Below are 21,594 nucleotides of genomic sequence, written 5' to 3'. Positions count from 1 at the left end.
ACGCTAATGAAGTGCAATTCTGAGGAACTTTCTAGACTTTTAACATTTTCTGGCAGGGTATACTGACACAAAAATGTTCAGAGGGAAACATTATTTCACATTATATAATCATTATATTTGACTGCACTAAACGTATAAAATCACAGTATAGAATAACTCAAATTTTACAACAAATGTCTTTATTCAAAGGTTTACTTTATGAAAGTAAAAGCACACGAGTATCCTAAAGTACACGTACTCCATTTCATACATGTATAGGGGTAGAAGTTTAAGCTAAGCTACCTTTAGCCAAAGCAACCCAAAAATTATAGTTAAGTATTGTACTTGACAGTTTCTTAGTTACTGTCCACCACTGCACTCATCTGAGAGCTTAAGTTAATACTTTGCAGATTAATATAACAAGCAGCTGCAACATTACATTCCTTCTTGCATGTTTATGCATCATCATTCAAGCACATGATATGTGATTGTCAGTTACTGCATTTTGGGTACATAAATGACTTGTATGATACAACACCATATTGTACTTAAACTGTTGTTTTCATCCTGAGAGTATAACATTGAAAAAAAGTAACAAATCAAAAAATAATTCAGCATTTTATTTGCAATGGTGGTTATACATCTTTTTTTAATTTGTGTTATCTGAAGGTAACTGCAAATGAGCATCCAAAGTTTATTTTCGCCTGTCACATATCCCGTTTTATAGCTCAACATCTGAGTAATACCGCTGTGTGGTTGGCTTTGTATTAGGATCCGTTTCTATTTGAACTCTTCCGGGACATCTTTCTCCTTTCTTTCTTCTAGCTGCCATCCCTCCACTCAATCACGGAGACAGGAGGGGGTTAATATCTAATAAATGCAGCAGTGAAGAGAAAATAGAGTGAATCCTTCGCAGCCTGTTAGCATCTCGTCTTTGACATCATTACTCCCCCGGCAAGCAATGTTTCCCGTCTATGACCCTCCCGCAGGAACCAACCCCAGAGCCACACAACAACAGCACACACAGAAAACAACATGTCTCACAGCCAATTGCCTACAGGGTGACTAACAGTCCCTGGCTATTTATGTCTCGGGCAGTGACACAGTCAGTTTGTTAACTGCTTGTACCAAGACTGCATTCCAATAAAGCAGCACATGCAAATGCATTAGCTTTTTAGCAGCTGCACAACAGAGATATTCATTATCTTATCAGCTGGAAAGTAAAGCCAGATGTTGACAAGGGTCAACAAGTATTCCTCTGCAGTTTGTCAAGCCTTATATTAAGCAGCATCTTGAGCTTTCAGTGTACTGTGGGCCGCACGTTTCCTAAAGTAACTTAATGTGTTGTTGCATTAATAATAGCCAGTTTAAAATCCACCTTTACTGCCAATCTAAAGACGGAGGAGCAACAGCCTGCAGATGCTCAGGAGTCTTGTCAACAAAAGAGAAGACAACTCTACATGCTCACCTTCATGTCAAGGACAAGCCTATTCACAGCTAGATCACACCTGGTCAGTGCTTGCATGTGTGCGCCTGAGTGTGTGGGGAAAAGGGAGTAGTTGAGGTGTTTTAGAGGTGGTGTATGACTGGAGGCATCTTGACAACTCCAAGCTCCCATTTCTCTCGCTCTCTCTCTCCCTCCTCCTTTTCCTCCTCCACCTTCCATGCCTGTCTTTATTATTAGTGGCAGCTAGAGGCAGTGGACCGGAAAATTCCCATCGAGAAACAAACCCACATCTGCATATTACAGCCCTGTTTCACATCTGCCATGACCGTATAAATTAATATATGAATAACAATGAAAATGGTCCATGAGTTGCCTCGCTTGCTCTCTAAATGGCAGTGTGCGTGTGTGCGTGTGTGTGTGTGTGTGTGTGTGTGTGTGTGTGTGTGTGTGTGTGTGTGTGTGTGTGTGTGTGTGTGTGTGTGTGTGTGTGTGTGTGTGTGTGTGTGTGTGTGTGTGTGTGTGTGTGTGTGTGTGTGTGTGTGTGTTGTCATGATTGTGTGTGAGAGTCAGCAGGAGCTGTAGTTGTCTCTTTTAGCCCAGCTCAACATAAAACCTCTAAGAACTGGCATACCTACAACGGAAACTAAAATCAAAAGTCAGGTGTTCAAGAAATGTTGCGTTACAAACTGCGTCATCTTCAATCCTGTCCTGAGAAACATCACATCCTGTGCAGTGACTTCGGTCAGTCAGGATTAAAACCAAAATCTGTTATTTACAGGAACGTTAAAGGGGCCCTTTTTTGGGTTTTGCCTTTCCTGTAGTTTGATACGTTTGTGTGCATGTAAATGGTCTGCAAAGGCTAATATCTCTGTGTTCCCTTTTTCCAGCTAAATAACTTGCTCATCCCACATTAGCTTTTTGAAGTATCCCCAGTGTTTGAACCATGCATTAAAAAAAATCCTGCCTATCCTCATAATTATCAGTTCAAAATATCAATTACAATAATAAAACAATGATTTGCTGGCAACATTATTTCATTCAGACAGACAATAAGTTATTAAAGTTGACTTTCCCACTGCATCCCTTGTGTCCTATCACATGAATAATATCAAAGTATATTTTTACAGCCCAGTATCGTTTGTCTTAGTGGACTTTACCGTCGTATGTAATATGTGTTATCATGTGATTGAGTTTGAGTATAGTGCAAATTAACATTATGCAAAATATGTCAGTGTGAAACAAAGACACAAGGATGTGTGTGTGTTTTTATTTGTGTGTGCTACTCTCACATACCCCAGTGAGATGTCTATTTATGTTTGTTAGTGCACCAAACGTCCCCTCCTCCCACTTTCCTTCTCATCCCATTCCACCTAGTTTACATCTGTTTACTAAAGCTTGTCTGCTTCAGTTTTGTGTACGACACAGTGAGGGTCTCTGGAGGTCCACACACTGTCAGACTACTTTGCTGCGGATTCATCTCATTTGGTGTGATAAGGCTCTAATGAGATCATATCAAGTTCTAAAAAAAAGGATGCACAAAGCTGACGGTCAAAACACTCTGTGACCCCTCTCGAGAGCTGGGTCTTGAATCCCATAGTGCATTGCGTCTGTTGGCGAAGCACTGCATGTGAAGGATGGGAGGTACATGGGGACTGTGAGGCAGAGCAAACTTTCTGAGGCCATGTATCATTTGTCCATTAGCCGACAGCTCGGCCTCGCTCGGTAAATGACAGTGTTTCAGCCTGCTCCACTCTCTCTATTCAAGCCAGCCTCTCAATCTCTTTCCTCATCTCTACCCCTTCTCTCCATCTCACTGATCCTTCCTTCAGAGGTTCAATCTTCCTTGTTCCTCTTCCTCATCTGCTTCATCACTCTCCATCTCACCTTGATTCCTGCCTACCTTCTCCCTCTGTAACCTCCATCCCTGTCCCTGGAAGCAGCTGGTAATAAGTCACTCTGCTGTAATTTTGCTCTTCTAAAGGCCTGTAATGATGGGGCTCAGAGGATGGTTAAGGTGCAGGCGAGATGGGGGGGGGGGGTTAAAAGGACTCGTCTCTGCCCAGAAAGAAAGCCTTTCATGGTCCTTTAACAATGAGCCACTGGGGGAAGAGGGTGAAATTGGCCAAGAGAGAAAGAGGTGGAGTGAGAGAAAAAGAAAGGCTCATCAGGTCACATGGTACCGTTGTTTTTTCTATATCTGTGCAATATATATACACTGATGCTCAGTGTGTACATAAGGAATAAAAATGACACATTTAAAAAGGAACAAAGACAACAGCGGGAGAGAAAAAGAAAGACAAAGTCATGCTAGGTGACCGAATTGACAAAATACTGTTGAAATTGACTGATATTTTCTGACATTTAGGAATCTGGCAAACAGTTCAATTCATTTAGCAGATATGTCTGCGGCGGCTGATGCAATATGGGTTTGTGTATCAGACAGGCGAGATAAGGGCTCATAGTGAGATTCGTTTGGCCTTATCCGCAGACATTGCCGCTCGACCTGTCAGAACCCGGGTAAACACAGACATCGGATGATTTCTGAGGGACGCGACCCTCTCCCCGTGGCCTTATAAACGCCGCTCCTCATGTTTCTCGCTCCACTGGGCTCTGTGTGATGACCCGGTACACCCACCGACCTTTTTTCTCAGATTTTGAACTGCCGTCACACAGAAAGGAGCACCCTGGGGCGATACAGAGAGGAGGGAGAGAGAGAAGGACAGCGAGCAGAGAGAATGGAGGCGGAGGGGTTCGAACAAAGTGCACGACTCCACAGCCACATTGCAGTACGGAAGGTTGACACAATTGCAACGAAAAGGACGTTTTTTTATCACTAAAATCATTAAAGGTCATTGATTAACTCATGCAAATATAAAATAGGTCACTGAAACCTCCTATACTGTACATGTCATCATTGTGATATGTATTTACCTTTAATATTATTTATACATTTAAAGCATATGTTATTATAATAGTTTTGATCATTAACTATTTTTCAATGTTTATTAAAAGTATGCCTGAATGTCATAAAGGGGAAGCGTTTTCAGTAATTCGACATCGCCAACAACCAAACAGCTACATAGTAGTATAAATGGATTAATAAAGGGACTAGAGGCAGGCAACACTTGATGATAACAGAGATCAAGATAACGCTGCTTGCTTCACAAACATCACACGCAGTAAGTGTGCACATGTATGTCCAAAGGCGTGGGGAGGGAGAAGTCATTTTACTCCAACGGGGGAACAAAATAAATGGGAAAACGGCAAAGCAGCACAAACATAAAACGCAGATGCGCAATTGCATTCAAGCAGAACATCCTTGACTTTAATCCAATTCCTCACGCTTTATTAAAACAGAGCCAGAGAGAGGGAGTCAGACAGGAACCGTGATGAAGAGACTCGCCATGAGGAGGAGGCTCACATTACACAAATGTACACTCACACACCCACACGCAACAACAAAAATGCACATATCAAAGGAAACTGAGTGATGGAGGACCATGAAAAACAACCACTGCAGACCCCCCCCCAATCCCCGCCTCCTCTCGCTTTCTTCGTGTCACAGAAAACAGGTCCACACATGACAGAGTTATGCCTCCTCACAAAGCTAAGCAAGATTAACGCAACAGAAAATACAAACAACCACACAGAGGCAAGCAGAGTGTTGTCAGGCTGTTAGATTTACCGATCCTCAGGGGCCTCTGTGGGTCACATCAGGCCAGGCTGCCGTCCACTCTCTCCTTTCCTTTTCTCTCTCCACACCCTTCCATCAACATTTGATCGTCTCCTCTGAAAAGGAGGAATGTCTGCAGCAGTTTAGCCTCATGTGTATGTTTGAGGATGTAATGCAACATTGTGAGTGTATGCATAAGGCACGTCCTTCAGGGGCAAGGTGTCTTTTAATTGTCTCTCGATTTGTGGGATTGGCTTCATGTCTTTGACCAAAATGAATAATGCGTATGGCTTAAAGGGTCTCCAACCTTCTTTAGGATGAGAGCTACTTTCAAAAAATAAAACAAGTCAGGGGCTACTTTTACTCCTCTTTTTAGTTTTTTGCAGTGTATATATTGTAACAGGACTGGGCAGACAAAGAGGAAAGTGGTAGTGCAGCAATCACAAAAGAGGCAGTGTTCAAATCCAAAAAAAAGGCTTTATTGCTTCCAAACTCAAAAATACCTTCCATTAAACAAAGGCTAACGTAGCCGGGCCGCTAACCGACTTACCAGCTTACCAAAACGTTTCCTCACACTGGGAGCCTCCTGCTCCCTCCATGTGCCACACACAACTGAGCGACTCTGTGTGCTTTGTCTCCCTTGAGGGAGTAATTAGCACCAGGTGTGAGGTCTCCACATACTGCTAATTGGAAGAGGGTGGAGCCACCTGTTGGGAATGTAGGTGCCTCCCACTACCCAGCCTCTCAGCCCCTTACAATATTTAGCACATTTTAACGTTATTATATGCTTACCTTTACCCTTTGTGTGCTGTTTGGGTCTGTGGGACCCGTTTTCAGTGTATACTAAAAGAAAATGTATGCAATTTAATCATTTTAACCTGCTTTATTTGGGGGTGCACCTAACATCCTCTAGGGGGGTCCGGGGTCATGCACCCCCGGGAAGATATTTTTTAAAATGTTGAAGTTAAATGCATCAATCTGGTGCACTTTGAGCACAACATGAATTTATGGATACAGCTCTCAACACTCAGATGAAAGGGAGCTGTATACTTTTCAATAATCCAAACATCTTTAGAATATGATCACAACCAATAACAAGTCATTTAAACTTGTTTATTCTTATCTTATGTTACCTAGTTAGCATTCTTTCTTTTTATTTATGCATATTTTAATAATCACTCCCCTTTTAAACTGTTTTTTCTTTCACTGTCCTATATTACACATTGGAATGATTTCTTACTTTATTTTTTACAACTACAGAGGCTGTGTACTCCTCCGTGGCGAATCGATGACGGCTTGCGTTAAAAAATAATAATCAGGGCTGCCCCCGCAGACTGCGTGGGGCCTCAGCTCGCGGAGGGGGCCTCATCTTGTGGAGGGATTCCACACTATGAACCATCACATGTGACTGCTAGTAACTGAATGTGTCTTTCTGCTCAGCAGCTTGTGTCAACTAAATGTTTCAAATGTTAAATAATATGAAATCCATGATTGTAGTTGGGGCTGGGCGATATGAGAACATCTTTCATCACGATATATAGGTTATATACGTTATGTCATATCTCGATAACAATACGTTTAAAAACATAGTACATTTTTATGGTCATGGTCTTTTGTGAATTATATAGGCTTGAAAAGTGTTTTCTCATTTAATTAATTTACTTTTGCCTGACTATATTAGCATACACGCAGAGTATTAACATTATTAATAATAATAATATATTACATTTATATAGCGCTTTTCCTGGTGCTCAAAGAGCTTAAGACAAAAGCTTGACTTTTCTGGAGTTTGATTTGTCACATTGAACTGAGTGGTAATGCAAAATATGATGAAAAAACTAAAGCAAAATCTTCACATTTTATTAAATTAGAATTATTCCCTCAAAATAATTGAAATCAGAAGTATAAATGACTATGTGCTTGTAATGATATCATTTTAGATAATGTCATGTGTAGCACTATATCTCAATGTATGATTGTATCACAATACATTCGCATTGAAACATTTATCACATATTGGATTATAGCTCTACTTGCACTAATACATTCAACACCAACCTAACTTTACAGATCTAGCCTCGCATGTCTCTATGCACATGTTAGGATGAACTGCAGCTTCACATCACACATATGATGCCCTGACATGGATTGTGCCGTGATGGCCACCATTTTATGCAAAACATTCCTAGAAACATAATGAGAAAAGAACGAGAGCAGAAAACAAGTGTGGACCTCGGTTTCCTATTTTTTTACTTAAAGACATTTTGTGAGTAAGACTCAAACTATGAGTCATCTTGTTCACCTGGGTATATGTTTTTCCAAAAGAATAGAAAAACAGAACAGATTAAAAAAAGGCTTACAAAGTTTCAGAGCACTTGAGTTGAGAGATTTTTTTTAATCAGTAAATGAATCTGTAAAATATCGATTCACCACCAGTTTTGGTTAATAAAATGTGTTTGGCATTGAATTATTGCCAGCATTGTGATTGTTTTTCTTTTTGGACAGGATGAAATATAGCCAGCATTAGAAGCCACAGAAGAACCATGACAACAACAAAAGTCTTGTGATTTGTTTGTTATTTCTTTATCTTCGGGAAATCAATTTGCCACAGAATGTGTTTGATTACATCTTTCTTGGGCACACTTTAAACTGAACGCAACATATGTTGTTTTAACATGAATAAATCATTGGCACATTTTTGATATTGCTCGTTATGAAACATTAAGATTTTAAAGGGTATAAACTTACACCTGAACTAACTGTCACCAAGACATCTTCACTCAAACATGTCACCCAAAGAACTATTCAGACTTATTCTCTCCATCCTGATCTGTTAGCAAGCTTCTTAACATATGACTCTCCAAGATAACCATGGGAAATCACTTAATCAGTGTTTCATTCATCCTTCACTGGGACCGGTTCCGCCACATGTCCAGCATCCATGGCATAATAAGAGAGAGAGAAAGGAAACAGAGGAAGCAGGGGAGGTAGGAGGGAAGGAGGAAAAAGAGCCTGAACCCACTGTCAGCTCGGTGAAGCAGAGAGGAAAGAAAACGCACGCCAACGTGGAGAGGATTTGCTTGGAGTTACATACACATGCACTCATTGATTTAAAAGAAAAGGCATGATAATATTTTAAACAAATAAAGATCCGTACCTCACACACAGATGCCTGATATAAACACAGACGCACTGAAGCACATATTATGTCTCCACAGTGCAAGTGACTGTCTCTGCAACATTTAGGAATTCTAAAAATATCTGATCCAGACATGCAGGATGCAGACATTTGTGCACACACACATTTGTACACACACACACACACACACACACACACACACACACACACACACACACACACACACACACACACACACACCCCGAGGACATCAGGGCTGGCTGCCGGAGGAAGTCAGCAGAAGGTGAGCCGAGATAAGGCTGTGTGATTGTGACTGCATGTCAGAGAGAATCTGCACACCACAACAGTTCAGCCTGCCCTGCGCCACACACACAACGCAACACATAAACATGTACTTTTATATATGCATCACCTCCAGCAGTGTACTGAGAATGTTGACGACACGTGGCCTTGCGTTTCTGGGATTAAAAATAATCGACTAAATGTACTCCGTGCTAGCGGCTCTGCTGCACCTACAGTACAGTAAGCAGCTCAAGGAGCTATAGTGGTGGTGAAGGACACATAATAAACACTTTGCTTTAATATCTGGAGCTAGAGCACAGCCGACAGCAAGCTGACGTGTGTCCGCACTAATCTGTGAGATGAAGTAACTGATCAGTGTGTCATCCAAACAGGAACCCCAAAGACGGAGACACAAACTAAACACAGTATCCTACATTTTACCTTCAATGTGAAGCCATTTTTAAAAGATTGTGTTAATTTAAAAAAGTTGCAGAACTGTAAAAGTTCTTGCTTTGAGTTTAAGTGGTCAGTTTAAAGACCTTTGTTTGTTAAACAAAAAAGAATGGAAAAAGATGGAGTCGGAAATTAAGGAGTTACTGAATGAAATCGGTACAATCTCTGCTTCGCTCGGGCAAACATCCAGCCTGACAGCTCCGTCTCACCGCTGCCTCCGCTGCACACCCAGCATGCTGAGTCGGGCAAACAGACGCTGATAAGGGCCGATTAGAAACAACAGAGCCAGGGCCCTGGATTGTGTGTGTGTGTGTGTGTGTGTGTGTGTGTGTGTGTGTGTGTGTGTGTGTGTGTGTGTGTGTGTGTGTGTGTGTGTGTGTGTGTGTGGTGGTGTGTGTGTGTGTGTGTGTGTGTGTGTGTGTGTGTGTGTGTGTGTGTGTGTGTGTGTGTGCACATGTTCCCTACTATGGTCCCTAAGCAATATACAAAATAAATACGATGCGTGGGTGTTTTAACGGTGAATAAATTCTCACCAAAAAGTAAAATCTAAGCATTTTGCGTATAAACACAATCTTCATCTCAGAATAAGCACATTTCCTACAGTATGTGCTGATCTCAGGCTGTGACGAGATGGAACTGAAAACTCAGTTTCCGGTTCGAAACTTTTCTGTCCATGCTCGCATTTTCCGAACTCATCTCTGAAGGTTTTGCTGCCCACATTGATAAATCGATTAAAATGTCATTTTTTCTCCTCTTTTTATTTTGAGCAACCAAACTCCACATTCATACTTCTGACAATAGCTGTTGATGACACACTCCTCTCCTTTGTGATCAGTAGCTGTCGGCAACAATAGAGCCGTGAATTGTCGCTGACATGTTTTTTGTGCGTCGGTTGTCAGATGAAGCTAGACTAAATGAGTGAGTTGATCGACTGTCATAACTGCTGCCTAACAAATTCCTTAGGTGCTGCATAGAAGTAAATCAATATTTCAAACTAATGCAGAAAAACATGTCTATGACAAACCCAAAAAGGTAGAGCATTTACGGGAACACAGGCTACAGGAGATGATGGCCTCTTAACGTTAGATAACTGAGTAGATGTAGAGTTTGTTAGCAGTGTGAGTTTATGCGCAATTAATTAAATTGTTCTTACTTATTGTATTTTCTTTATTAATTTCTTTATTTAAATTATTCTACCAACCACCAGCAACCAGCAACATCGCATTCACGGATTAATGTTACTTAAGTAAGAGAGGTGTGGCTCCTGTGATGTAATTCAATAGCATAAAATTACTATGACAACTGTTAATTATAAAGATTAAAACACGCTAACAAACCAATTCTGAATACAACACAGTACACTCCATACATCAAGGTAATCAAAAGGTATTGCTTCACCTGCACAGTTATCCCAAACAGTTATCCATTGTTTTTAAAAGGATACATTTCATTATACATGCATCGCATTGACACTTTATTTTAAATCACAGCCCTAACAGAAATAAATAATTTAGATAGTAATACCGTGTCATATATATTTTTGCAGCTGTCTTGAAAATGTAAGCTTTGAACAAGTCTACTTCCTTGGGCATCAGTCCTTTTCTGCCTAAGAAATATCTGCAATATCTTTATAATTTTGCATATTTATAAGCCATATACATGTATCGCTTTGCTAGCATAAGATGAATTAGTTTGCTTTGAAGGATTCTCTATCATGTTTGTATGCCATATTCAGATGGTGCACGTGTTATACTGCCACGCTCTTTCAGGAGTGCAGAGGAAAGACACACATAAATGAACATAAATGAACTCGTATTTGCAAATCCTCAACAATACTCTGTTGGCAGTGTGCATTACTGGAGGACATACAGTATGTGGACCATGGGATAGACGATTTCCAGCTCAGAGAACAACTGCGACCTCCGTTTACAGTCGACCTGTCGCTACAAAAAATCTACTCATCTGGCAAATGAAGCTTGAACAAGGTTTACAAATGTATACCTGTGTTTTAATTTTCGAAAGTGGAGTGTGAGCTTATTGCCCGTCTGCATAATTGTGTGAGCATTGTGGGTTTATGTCCTCCTGTTGGCAAGGCTGGAGAAAGAGCAAAGCGCCCGAGTCCTAATCAGACTGTGACTAGAATGACAAAACGCTTAACTTAACTGCAGCCGCATCACTCCCAGGAACACAACCATCAAACACAACCAGCACTTAATTAGCGTCTCACTTGCTGACTTCACTCAGCACTGCTCCAGTTGTGTATATGTGTGTTTGTGGATGTGTGTGTGTGTCCTCAGCCCACGGCTCTGTCTGAAGACATTTTAGCAAATAGAATTGCATTTGTTGAACTTCTATTGGATACACGTAGGGGGATTGGCAGAGGCTGGTGAGAGGGTGCTGAGGACACTGTGTGGGATGCTGGTAATGTGCATGGCTGTATTGTGCTAGACATGGGTAACAAGATCCAGAGGCACAGGACTTTATCCAATGTTCTGCATTTACATCAGATTTTGCAGCAATAAACAAACATGGTGGTCAGTGGAGCATAGCCTACCTGTGCTACTTGGCATCTTTCCGTTGCTGATCTGCTTTAGCCTCTTCTGGTGGGATTTGCCGTTGTAGTGGATCAGGGCCTGTGCGGCAGAGTTGAGTTGGATGTTGCAGACCTCACACAATGTATAGCTCCGCTGCTTCCTCTCCCTTTTGGCTCTGCAGAGTGCAGAAGGCAGAGCGCCCCCTGGTGACACCTCGCCTTGTACTTCATCCTCAGTGTCGCAGCAAGGCTCGCCATCCATCTGCACCCCCAGCCCGAGGGCTAACACCCTCCTGTCCAGCTCGGGGTTCGGCAGAAGTGATGGGCTGTACGGACGTTTCATACCTGTGATAGAAGAGGAGGACGGGATGAATACAAAAGCATGGGCAACATAGTGAAGAGGAGAATATTATGTAGAGGTTCACTTTACTGCTCAGGTGTCAGACCCCTTCATGACCATAGAGTTCACATATCTGAGGCTACCTCCCTTTCTGAATCGCCCCGTTGTTAGCATGTTCAACACAGCATGGAACAGAGCGAGTGTGTTCAGACTGCTGTGGATGGAGGTATCATTTTCCCCAGTCTGGCATGACCTGGCTCACACAGCGTACAAAGCCAGCCTGTTCAAACCTGAGCTGCAGAGGACACACGAGCAAAAATACCCCCGATTCCCAAAGCTTTGCAGAGGAGCGTGTGGAATCTGACCTTGTTCGTGTCTCATAGACTTTAAGTCGCACTTGTCAGCACCAACAGAACAAAGTGACACATGCACCGTATACACATGCTCGTGAAGACATCAGGAAGCAAAAGGGAGTGGGCATTAAATGGACATGATCACAATGTAGTGGGAAGTCCAGGCGGTGGTGGTCCTAGGCTGCAGCGGCGCACCACTTGGGGGAGACAGAGTTCTGCAGTGTGGCTCTCTAAGGACCAGTGAGGCCCCTCTTTCAGGCTGCTTTACTTCTGATGACTGCATGCTGTCTGTGGACCCCTGCGGGCCAAAATCCTGCAGCAGTAGCTGTTCTGTGAGGATCTCAGCCAAGCGGTGCCTGAATCAGATCAGAAACAGGAAATCAACTGGGAGTCTAGGGGTTTATGAAACAGCTTTGATTCTGTCTGCCGACATTAGGGTTCAGATTAGTATGCTGGAATTACAGACAGAACAGTAACTGCATTAAATATACAAGTGTGTGGGAGCTTAAGCTCAAACACGGCTTTCTTTGACTGTGTTTGTAAAAGCACACAGAAAAAAATCTCCAACTATTATGATAACCTCAAAAATCAACTATCTCATTAAATACATTGATCTTACATCGTTAATGCTATTTTCAGTTTTTCAAATATGAATATTTAATTGGAATATTCTTGCATTATGGACTGACTGGGATGGACATCTCTCTACACATGAATCAATTAACCTACAATAATGTGCATATCCATATTGGAAATAAGCATTAGTTCAAGCACTATAACTTGTCATAACCTGGATACATGGAGTGGGGGTAAACAGGAAAGTAGGACAGTCGAAAAAGACATTTTCTGTGAAAACAGCCGCTTAAACCCCTCAGCTTTTCCATGGAGGACTCTTTGGTCAGAGAAAAAGCCCTCCCGGGATACACAGTCAGAGAGAAGAGCTGTTTGTTTCATATGCAGCTACAGTACTGTCTCTATAAATAAATAAAAAGGTAGGTCTACAGATATCTCTGTGAAGAATTGAGACATCACCATTGGAAAAAGTCCACGAAATATGCCCAGCTGTGTGTTTCTGCTGCTGGCTTTCTGCCTCTGCTTCGAGTTATTTATGTAAACAGCCAAAAAGTCTATGATGCATACATACATACAAGCGTTGCAAAACACACTAACACACATATACACACATGCATCCATGCAGGCAGGCGCGCGCACACACACACACACACACACACACACACACACACACACACACACACACACACACACACACACACACACACACACACACACACACACACACACACACACACACACACACACACACACACACACACACACACACACTTGCTTCAAAACACATTAGTGCAAGCCGCCTCCATGAAAGCTGCTATTCAAGTTGCCAATCTGGGAGCACTCAAGAGGCTCCATCAGATGTTTTCTCAAAAGCTTTGAGCAATGCTGCTTTCTGGCACTGAATGAAAAAAATGTCTGTGGTCCTTAACCACGCAACCTCCTCACACTCTTGCCAAACAACTCAGCTAGCCGTCCAAAACTAGCATGGTTGTAAAAACAAAACTTCAAGTGAAGACCTGCAGAACTTAACATACAGAGCATATTACATCCCTCTGTCCTCTGTCACCTTGTACTGAGAGGCAGTCCTTCATTGCACACTCATACTGTATATAACAGACCATAATATGATCACAAAGATCTCCCGAGTTGCTGAAGACAAAAAGCAGGACCATGGCCCAAGAAGTGCGTCTTAACCTCATGTTAGCCATCTTTTTGATGCAGTTTAGCCTTCTTCAGAAATGGCATAATGATGGTCGTTACCATAGAGACCAGCCGGGCACAGATATGACAACATTTTCTCACAGAAAAAACATAACGTAAGCTTTGGCAGCTAAAAGGGATTTTTGTTATCTGTGTTTCAGGTTTGCATAATATTAACCTGAGAGAATCATTTCAAACATCTGCAAGGTGAAACCCACATTGTTATAGAGCTACAGAAACAAAGCGATTTCATATTTCCAATGTATTGGTAGGTGAACATATCTTTTTTACTCAGGATTGAGTTGTCTCATTTTTGGTGTTATTTTGGGTTGATTTAGTTTAGTTTGAGTAATTTATGATCTTAAACTTGTTGAAGCGGTCCTGAATAACTTAACTTTCCAATTAGCTCCCTATGAGGGATGGGTTCTGCTAAATATTATACAGTTTTGGTTATATCATATTACAGCTTTTTGTTGCCAAATCTACTCTGCAGTGGGCAGGACTCAAGGTCATTTCTACTCGTGTGCACTAAGCTGAATTTTAATCAGAGACTGATCACACCTGGTGGATTATTTGTCACTGACAATTAAATGAGATTGATCCACATCCACCTAAATATATATGTTAAGAAAAAAAGCTTAAAAGCTTCCGATTGTTAAATTATAACTTAATACGATTTTTGGGACTATATTGATTTAGTCACACATATTTAATGAGCCATGTCATCACGGCTATACAAAAAGTGTTTTTTCTCCGGGACCGAAACAATTACATAATGAATTTACATTTACATCTATATTTATTAACGTTGGACAAAAAAGACAACAAACCACCATTCTAAAATGTATATAACATGTCGTTTTGGAATTTTAAATGTCTCTCAGCAGCACCACCTAAAATATGTAAATATAAATATTTCTCACTCCTTTATCAACTCACATTTCTCACCCTCTCCCTTCATCCCTGCAGCCTTATACTTTAAACAATATTATGATAATTACTAAGTGATGCTGATCTGGCATGCTCTGTTCCCTTTATCATCAAAAAAAATGGCCACCCTTACAAACAGCAAACAGCAATATCTGAGATGAAAAGGCCAGCGGAGCAGAACAAGAAAACTCTTTTTCAGTTTGAATCAGTACAAATGTGTTCATATATTAGGGCAACCCGAAAAAAGCATGTTGGTCCACAACCCAAGAGACTCCTTTAGATTACATATATTAAAAACCAAACCATATTCATCTAACTCAAAAAGTTTGTTTAGTTTTTTTGTTGAGATTTTGTACAGCAAAACAAATGGCTGCCTGTCTGGGGCCGTTTCTCTAAACCAACCCTGAGTGTCCTGCCCTTCACTCTGAAGTGCCCGGTACCTGCAGAGTGAACGGGACAGGATACCTTTGTGTACAGTGGCTTTGAATCACCCGGATCCAAAGGGGTTTTACAAATCTCACCTGTGCGCAAGTGAGTTTGTGTTAGAGACGAATAGCCTGCGGAGACTTTAAAGGTCTCGGCTCCAGATAGAAGCTGTGTGAGACAGGAGCCCCCACTGTGTCTGCACACACACACACACACACACACACACACACACACACACACACACACACACACACACACACACACACACACACACACACACACACACACACACACACACACACACACACACACACACACACACACACACACACACACACACTTGTAGGCTGACACAGGACAGGAGATTGTCAGGGGGTAACCCTGGGGTGGAAGTGTGAGCGAGGGGTCTGCCAGCGTTGCCATGTCTGCTGTTTCCGCTGCCTGATGTGCCTCTCCGCCTTTATCGCACACCCCCCCCCCCCCGACATATGGGAACCATCAATCACTGCTCTGATCTCGCTGAAAGACCCAGGCTCAACCAGCATAGCTGCCCCGCAATAAAAACTCTATTTATGATCTTGTGTCTGCTGCTCACTTATCCTGAAATACTAGCACACTTTCCCAGGCTCAAACCAGCTTTAACCAACGACCCACCCCGACGGTCACCCCCACCCATCCACTGTGGACACAGTTGGCATGGAGGCGTCGGCACTTCCTGGTTCAGGACAAAACTGGCCTCAAGGTGGACCAGTGCAAACCCCAGAGGCATGTTAGCAGCTCCTAAATCACACTGATGAGAGGGGGACGCCGACAGCGAGGGTGCAAGTCGATGGGACACAGCTACTCTCACACATTCAAAACAAACTGTCAGCAAGATACAGCTACACTCATGCATGCATACATGCTTGTGGACAGTTAAAGGAGCAGTTTCAAACAAAACTGGCCCTCAAATTCTGTAAACAAGGAGTGAGTACGCCTGCAAACATGCATATATAATCAGGACATTTGAATACATGTGTGCTCTACTCAGCATGCTTCCGAAATAAAAAATAAAGCCTGATAAAAAAGATAATCCAATGAAGCCAACACGAATCACAGCAGCCAAAACAAACATATTCTGTAGACAGACATACTGCTTTAGAGGATATAAACTGCTTAGAGAAAAAGGGAAAGGTAGTGAGTGAGGGTTGTATGTAATATATGACTGTGGGAAAGGACATTCTGTTATCCTTCAATCATTTTATCTTAGTTACTAAATACTTTTATTCATGGTTGTGTACTACTTGTTTATTTTTTATTAACATGTTTACCTCTTTATTACATTTGTAAATCTACTCGTTTTGCCTTTATGTGCACTGTACCTTTATTACACTGCGAATGCTCCTGCTGCGGGACGAATAAAGGATTTCTGATTCAGATTTTATCTGATGTATCAGGCGGTTGAAGATCAAAATCTCCCTGGAAATCAACCAGAGCTCGGGGCACTTCACTACATCAGGTCAGTGATAGCAGAGACAGAGGGAGACATATGGAGAGAGAGAGAGAGAGAGAGAGAGAGAGAGAGAGAGAGAGAGAGAGAGAGAGAGAGAGAGAGAGAGAGAGAGAAGAGAGTACAAAGGCGCTTGTAAATTGGCATCATCAAAGCATCATTACTGTCAGCACCGCTGTATTGTCATTACTGCAACTACAGAACGGGCCTGAGGTCTTTGAAGCTCCATGTCTTTGTGTCCAGTGTATCAGTGTTGATTATGTCAAGTCCAGGCTACTGTTCTCTAATAATGAGTGTAATTATACAGGAATCAGTTCTGAGCCGATTAGAAAAGGAGTTAAAACCACTGGCTTCTGAGTGGAAATAGGACCCAGTGTTTGCAGTCTCTGTCACCCCAAGCCCCGGCCTGAGAGCAAATCAAAAGCAGTGGCACAGAAATGGATGTGTTTTCTCTTATCTTTTGTTGCAGCAGTTCTTTGGCAACGCACAGGGAGGGCGTTCTTTTTCAGTGTTTGCCTGTGCATGAGTGTGTGTCAATGTGTCCTGGCCTAAAAATTGTTTGGGGGGGGGGGGGGGGGGGGGTGTAAACTGCATCTCACTGATCCTAACACCAGCAGGGATGGGAGGTAACTAAGTACATTTACTCGCTGTATTTAAGTCCAATTTTGAGGTACTTGTACAGTACATTTTATACTATGTTGTACTTTTACTACACTACATTTATGTTTTGCCTTTAGTTACTTTACAGATTTTGATGAATAATGTGAAATGTAATCAACACTTAAATAAGACTTTAGTTACGCAGTATAAGAGTTATGTGTGACAGTGAGTGTTGGTTCTCTTGCAGATGTTCTACCCCTGCTTAAGTTAAAAAGGTTACCTTTAGCATCCGAGTCAGTCCAAAATATCTTTTTAGAAAACATCATTTTATCTTACCTTGTTCAAGTGTAACCAGTTCATCCTTGAATATAAGTGGAAGTCTGTGCATCATTTTAATAAATTCCCTCAAAGGGATCCTGACATATTTCATTTACATATTTGGGACATATGTGATGAATAGGAGGGGGGGTTCTAAATAAAGAAACAGGCTAATAAAGACATGAAGGTCAACAAGTCAATAAACCTGCATACATTGTATTAGTCAGAACAATCTGTTCCATGGCCTAATGGATAATATATGCACAGGTTTATTTTAAGGATCACTGTGTCCCTCTGCTGATGTAGATTCATGTAAACCTGTAGTTTGGGTCAAGTCTAATGTTAATTTACAAGTAGAGTGTCTCAATTTGGGATATTGAGACTTTTCCTTACATGATAGAAACTGGACTTTAACAACGCTCACTTGGAAACTTTTCCATTAGTGGGTTGCAAATGTAAAGTTGGGCTTGAAGCATCAGATGGAAGGCAAGTTATCGAAATCAAATCAGGTTCTTTAGCCTGAGTCCCTCTTTTTGCTAAGCAGATAAACAAGGCAACATCCTGAACAGAGGCCATGTCCAGTCACAGTCTTTGTTCCACTCTATGATCCGAGGTTGCTTGACTGGCTGGGATAAACATCTTCATCCTGCTGTTCACTGTGAGTTTGCTGTTCAACCCCCTATGCTGTTTAAGAAGAAGAAAAAGAAGAAGAAGCCATTTGGTTCCAAGGCCAAGTCCCTACAGACTGAGCCACTGTTTTCTCTTACCCACTTTTACTTCCTGGCTTCTTTTTGTGTCTTTTGTATATTGCATTGTTGGAGCCTGGGATTTAAGATTGTCTTTGCCAACAACTACGCTGCAGCTATTGTGCATGTGACAATAAAGCCTTTGAATCTTGAAGCTTGTATCCTGTTTTCCTCCCAACATGCAAAGCATCCAGTCAACAAGCAGTTTCTAAATGCCTTTCACGCACACAGGCAAGGAGTACACAATGTGTGCGTCTGTATTCTCTATCCTTCACTACTGTGCTTGGTCCCAGATTGATATATTTCTACTTCTCCAACATGCAGCCCCCAGAGAACAGCTATTAATGTGTGTCGGATGGTCGAACATTGTGTGTAAGCACATCCACAATTACATATGCAAACTATCCACACGATCCTGCATTTACTAAACCTTCTTATTTAATGTGACACACTTTGCATAATAAAATATCAGCACCTGTGAACTTGCAGATGAAAAAATAGAGAATCTTCTTATTTTCTCTGGAGTGCAGTTTAATGTTCTCTTTGAAATGTTATTAAAAACTGCTCCACATTCATATTGTAAGTGGTACTTGATAGAGTTGTAGAGAAAAGATGGTGTAAATGGAGCTTTAAAGATGTGGTGTTTGAGAAGCTTTACAGCAGGATGAGGAAAAACATCTGCCGATCTGCATGTGATCGCATATTGCTGTTTGGCAAAATCAAAAAAGATGATAGATCTACTTTATGATCTCTCATAACTAATAAATAATCATATCTTGTTCCAGAATGGTGAGTGATTGCTTGGACTAATACATTTAGTTGATCAGTCTATAGGTTTTATTTTTTTGTTTCGTGTTCGCTTATATTGCCATTATTATTTTAAGATGCAAACATTACATTCTCCAGTTTTCTCCATCTTTTAAAAGTCCTTCAAAACACTTTAAAAATAAAGCAATTTTTACATTGTGACTTTAAGTACTACTGTATTTGTTCTTTTTGACTGTAACCTTGTGATCAACATTTCATAAATGCTAGTTGTGTGTCCTGTCTCTTTAAACTGTCTTTCTTGTTATGTTACATATTTGACTTCCCTTCCTGGATGCCAAGAACCAGGGTTGCAGTTGACTGCACTTTCACTATCCGACGTGTTTATGATGCGCCAGCGGACGTCATAAATGTGCGTCTGCTGCTGTGGGGAAACTATGGAAACTACAGTTTTCTATACAACGGACTACAACATGGATGTATAATAAAAACAACGGACTCATCTAGAGACTGCACCGTGCTCTGATGCTGTTGTTTTATTCTTTATGAACGTGGACAGCAGAGAAACATATTCTTCATGACCAAAGTTGGAATTGAAATAACAAAAGGAAAGTGAAACTTATGCTCGTCACCCTCTCCCTCCGGTCACCATTAATACAAATTTAATTTCATTTAAAACCTTTATGTATACAGATAAATCCCATTGAGATTCCTCTTTTTCAAGGGAGACCTGCTCAAGTAGTTCCACATGAAACATAAAAGCATAAATAGAATAACAAAAGGACATCATACAGCATCATTTACATAATTATCCACATAAACAGGTACCAATAGCTTCCGATTGAGTAGCATCCAACCGAGCTTTAAAAACATTTAGTGGCACCAGATTGTTCAGTTTCCATTTAATTTGCAGACTATTCCAAGACAGAGGAGCTGCGCATCTAAAAGCTGTCTTCCCTAAGACAGTCCTAGCAGTTGGCACATTTAATAAAACCACAGCATTCGATCTCAGGCAGTAGCCACTTACAATTCTCCGTGAGATCAGGGAGCAGATATAAGATGGAAGTTTCCCTAGCATGGCTTTGTATATAAAAATGTACCAGTGACTGAGCCTCCGTACAGTTAGTGAAAGCAAACCAGCCCTTGCATACAGGGTACAGTGATGGGTTAATGCTTTACAGTTTGTCACAAATCTCAGAGCGCTGTGATACGCAGCATCTAACTTGACCAGGCAATTGGCAGATGCATTCATATAGACCAGATCACCATAGTCCAGCACAGGTAAAAAGGTCACAGTGACTAGCCTTTTCCTGGCCTCAAGCGAGAAACAGGACTTGTTTCTGAAAAAGAACCCTAGCCTAACCGTCAGCTTTTTAAGCAGGTTATTGACATGAAGTTTAAAAATGAGACAATCATCAATCCAGATACCAAGGTATTTGTAACGGGGAAAAACTTCAAGTTTTGTTCCTTACGTCGTTACAATATCTAAAACAGGCTCTGGTGTCTTTTTTGCTTTAGAAAAGAGTATTACCTTGGTTTTATCCACATTTAAAAGAAGCTTTAATTCAGAGAGCTGAGTCTGAATAATGTTAAAAACAGCCTGTAATTTAACAACAGCCTCTTTAATCGAGGGACCTGCACAGTACATCACGGTATCATCCGCATAAAAATGTAAAGTAGCTTCATCCACATTATCACCTACGCTGTTAATATATATGGAGAATAAAAGTGGTCCTAAAACAGAACCTTGTGATGATGGGAAATGATCCCAATACGTATGATTTTATGAACTGTGAACAGATCTTAAAATAAATACAAATGTATTTATTATAAACGTTAGTCCTTAACATCTATCACTGTGTATATCACCATTCAAACATCTTTTAAAAGTTGAACAAACCTCACACAGCTCAGTAAAGACTGTGAAATGTTAACTTTATTTGATAATTTCAGTAAAAACTAACGTTCATATTTCTCTTTTTGATTATAATATTGATGAACGTTCAAAGCAAAGCACTTTGGCAAGTTACTACATTAGCTTAGTGGTTCCTAAGTTAAAGGAGGTTATAAAGGAAGTTTGAAACCTCCTTTCCTATCATCTAGAATTTGAACGGCTCTTATCATGGTTGCCACTGAGGTACTTCCGGGTCATTTCACTCCGTTAGGAAGGTTCCTAAGCTAAATGGACTATTCGACTTCAGCCCGGGTTTTATAATTTTGTAAAAAAAAAGGAAAACAACCGCTGTGCTGAAAATGCTGACTCCATCCGGTGTGGCCCTTTTCATTTTTCCACCACAAAAAGAACAGAGCAGTCCAGTTTTTGCACCACTATTCAAACATCTGTCTGC

The 21,594-nt window shown here is 41.2% G+C and overlaps 1 protein-coding gene across 1 annotated transcript in view; it reads right to left on the bottom strand.

The window, feature by feature from the left end:
- znf385c (zinc finger protein 385C) overlaps window positions 1-21,594 on the bottom strand; it is a 159,737-nt gene that overhangs the window by 91,183 nt on the left and 46,960 nt on the right. The window contains exon 2 of the mRNA XM_034088464.2: window positions 11,528-11,851. Within this exon, the coding sequence (XP_033944355.1) occupies window positions 11,528-11,849 (322 nt within the window). The 5' untranslated portion in view covers window positions 11,850-11,851. The remainder of the gene's footprint in view (window positions 1-11,527; window positions 11,852-21,594) is intronic.

Source organism: Pseudochaenichthys georgianus, chromosome 8 (genome assembly GCF_902827115.2).
Source record: "Pseudochaenichthys georgianus chromosome 8, fPseGeo1.2, whole genome shotgun sequence".
NCBI lineage: Eukaryota > Metazoa > Chordata > Actinopteri > Perciformes > Channichthyidae > Pseudochaenichthys > Pseudochaenichthys georgianus.
This window is presented reverse-complemented; position numbering and strand designations above follow the sequence as displayed.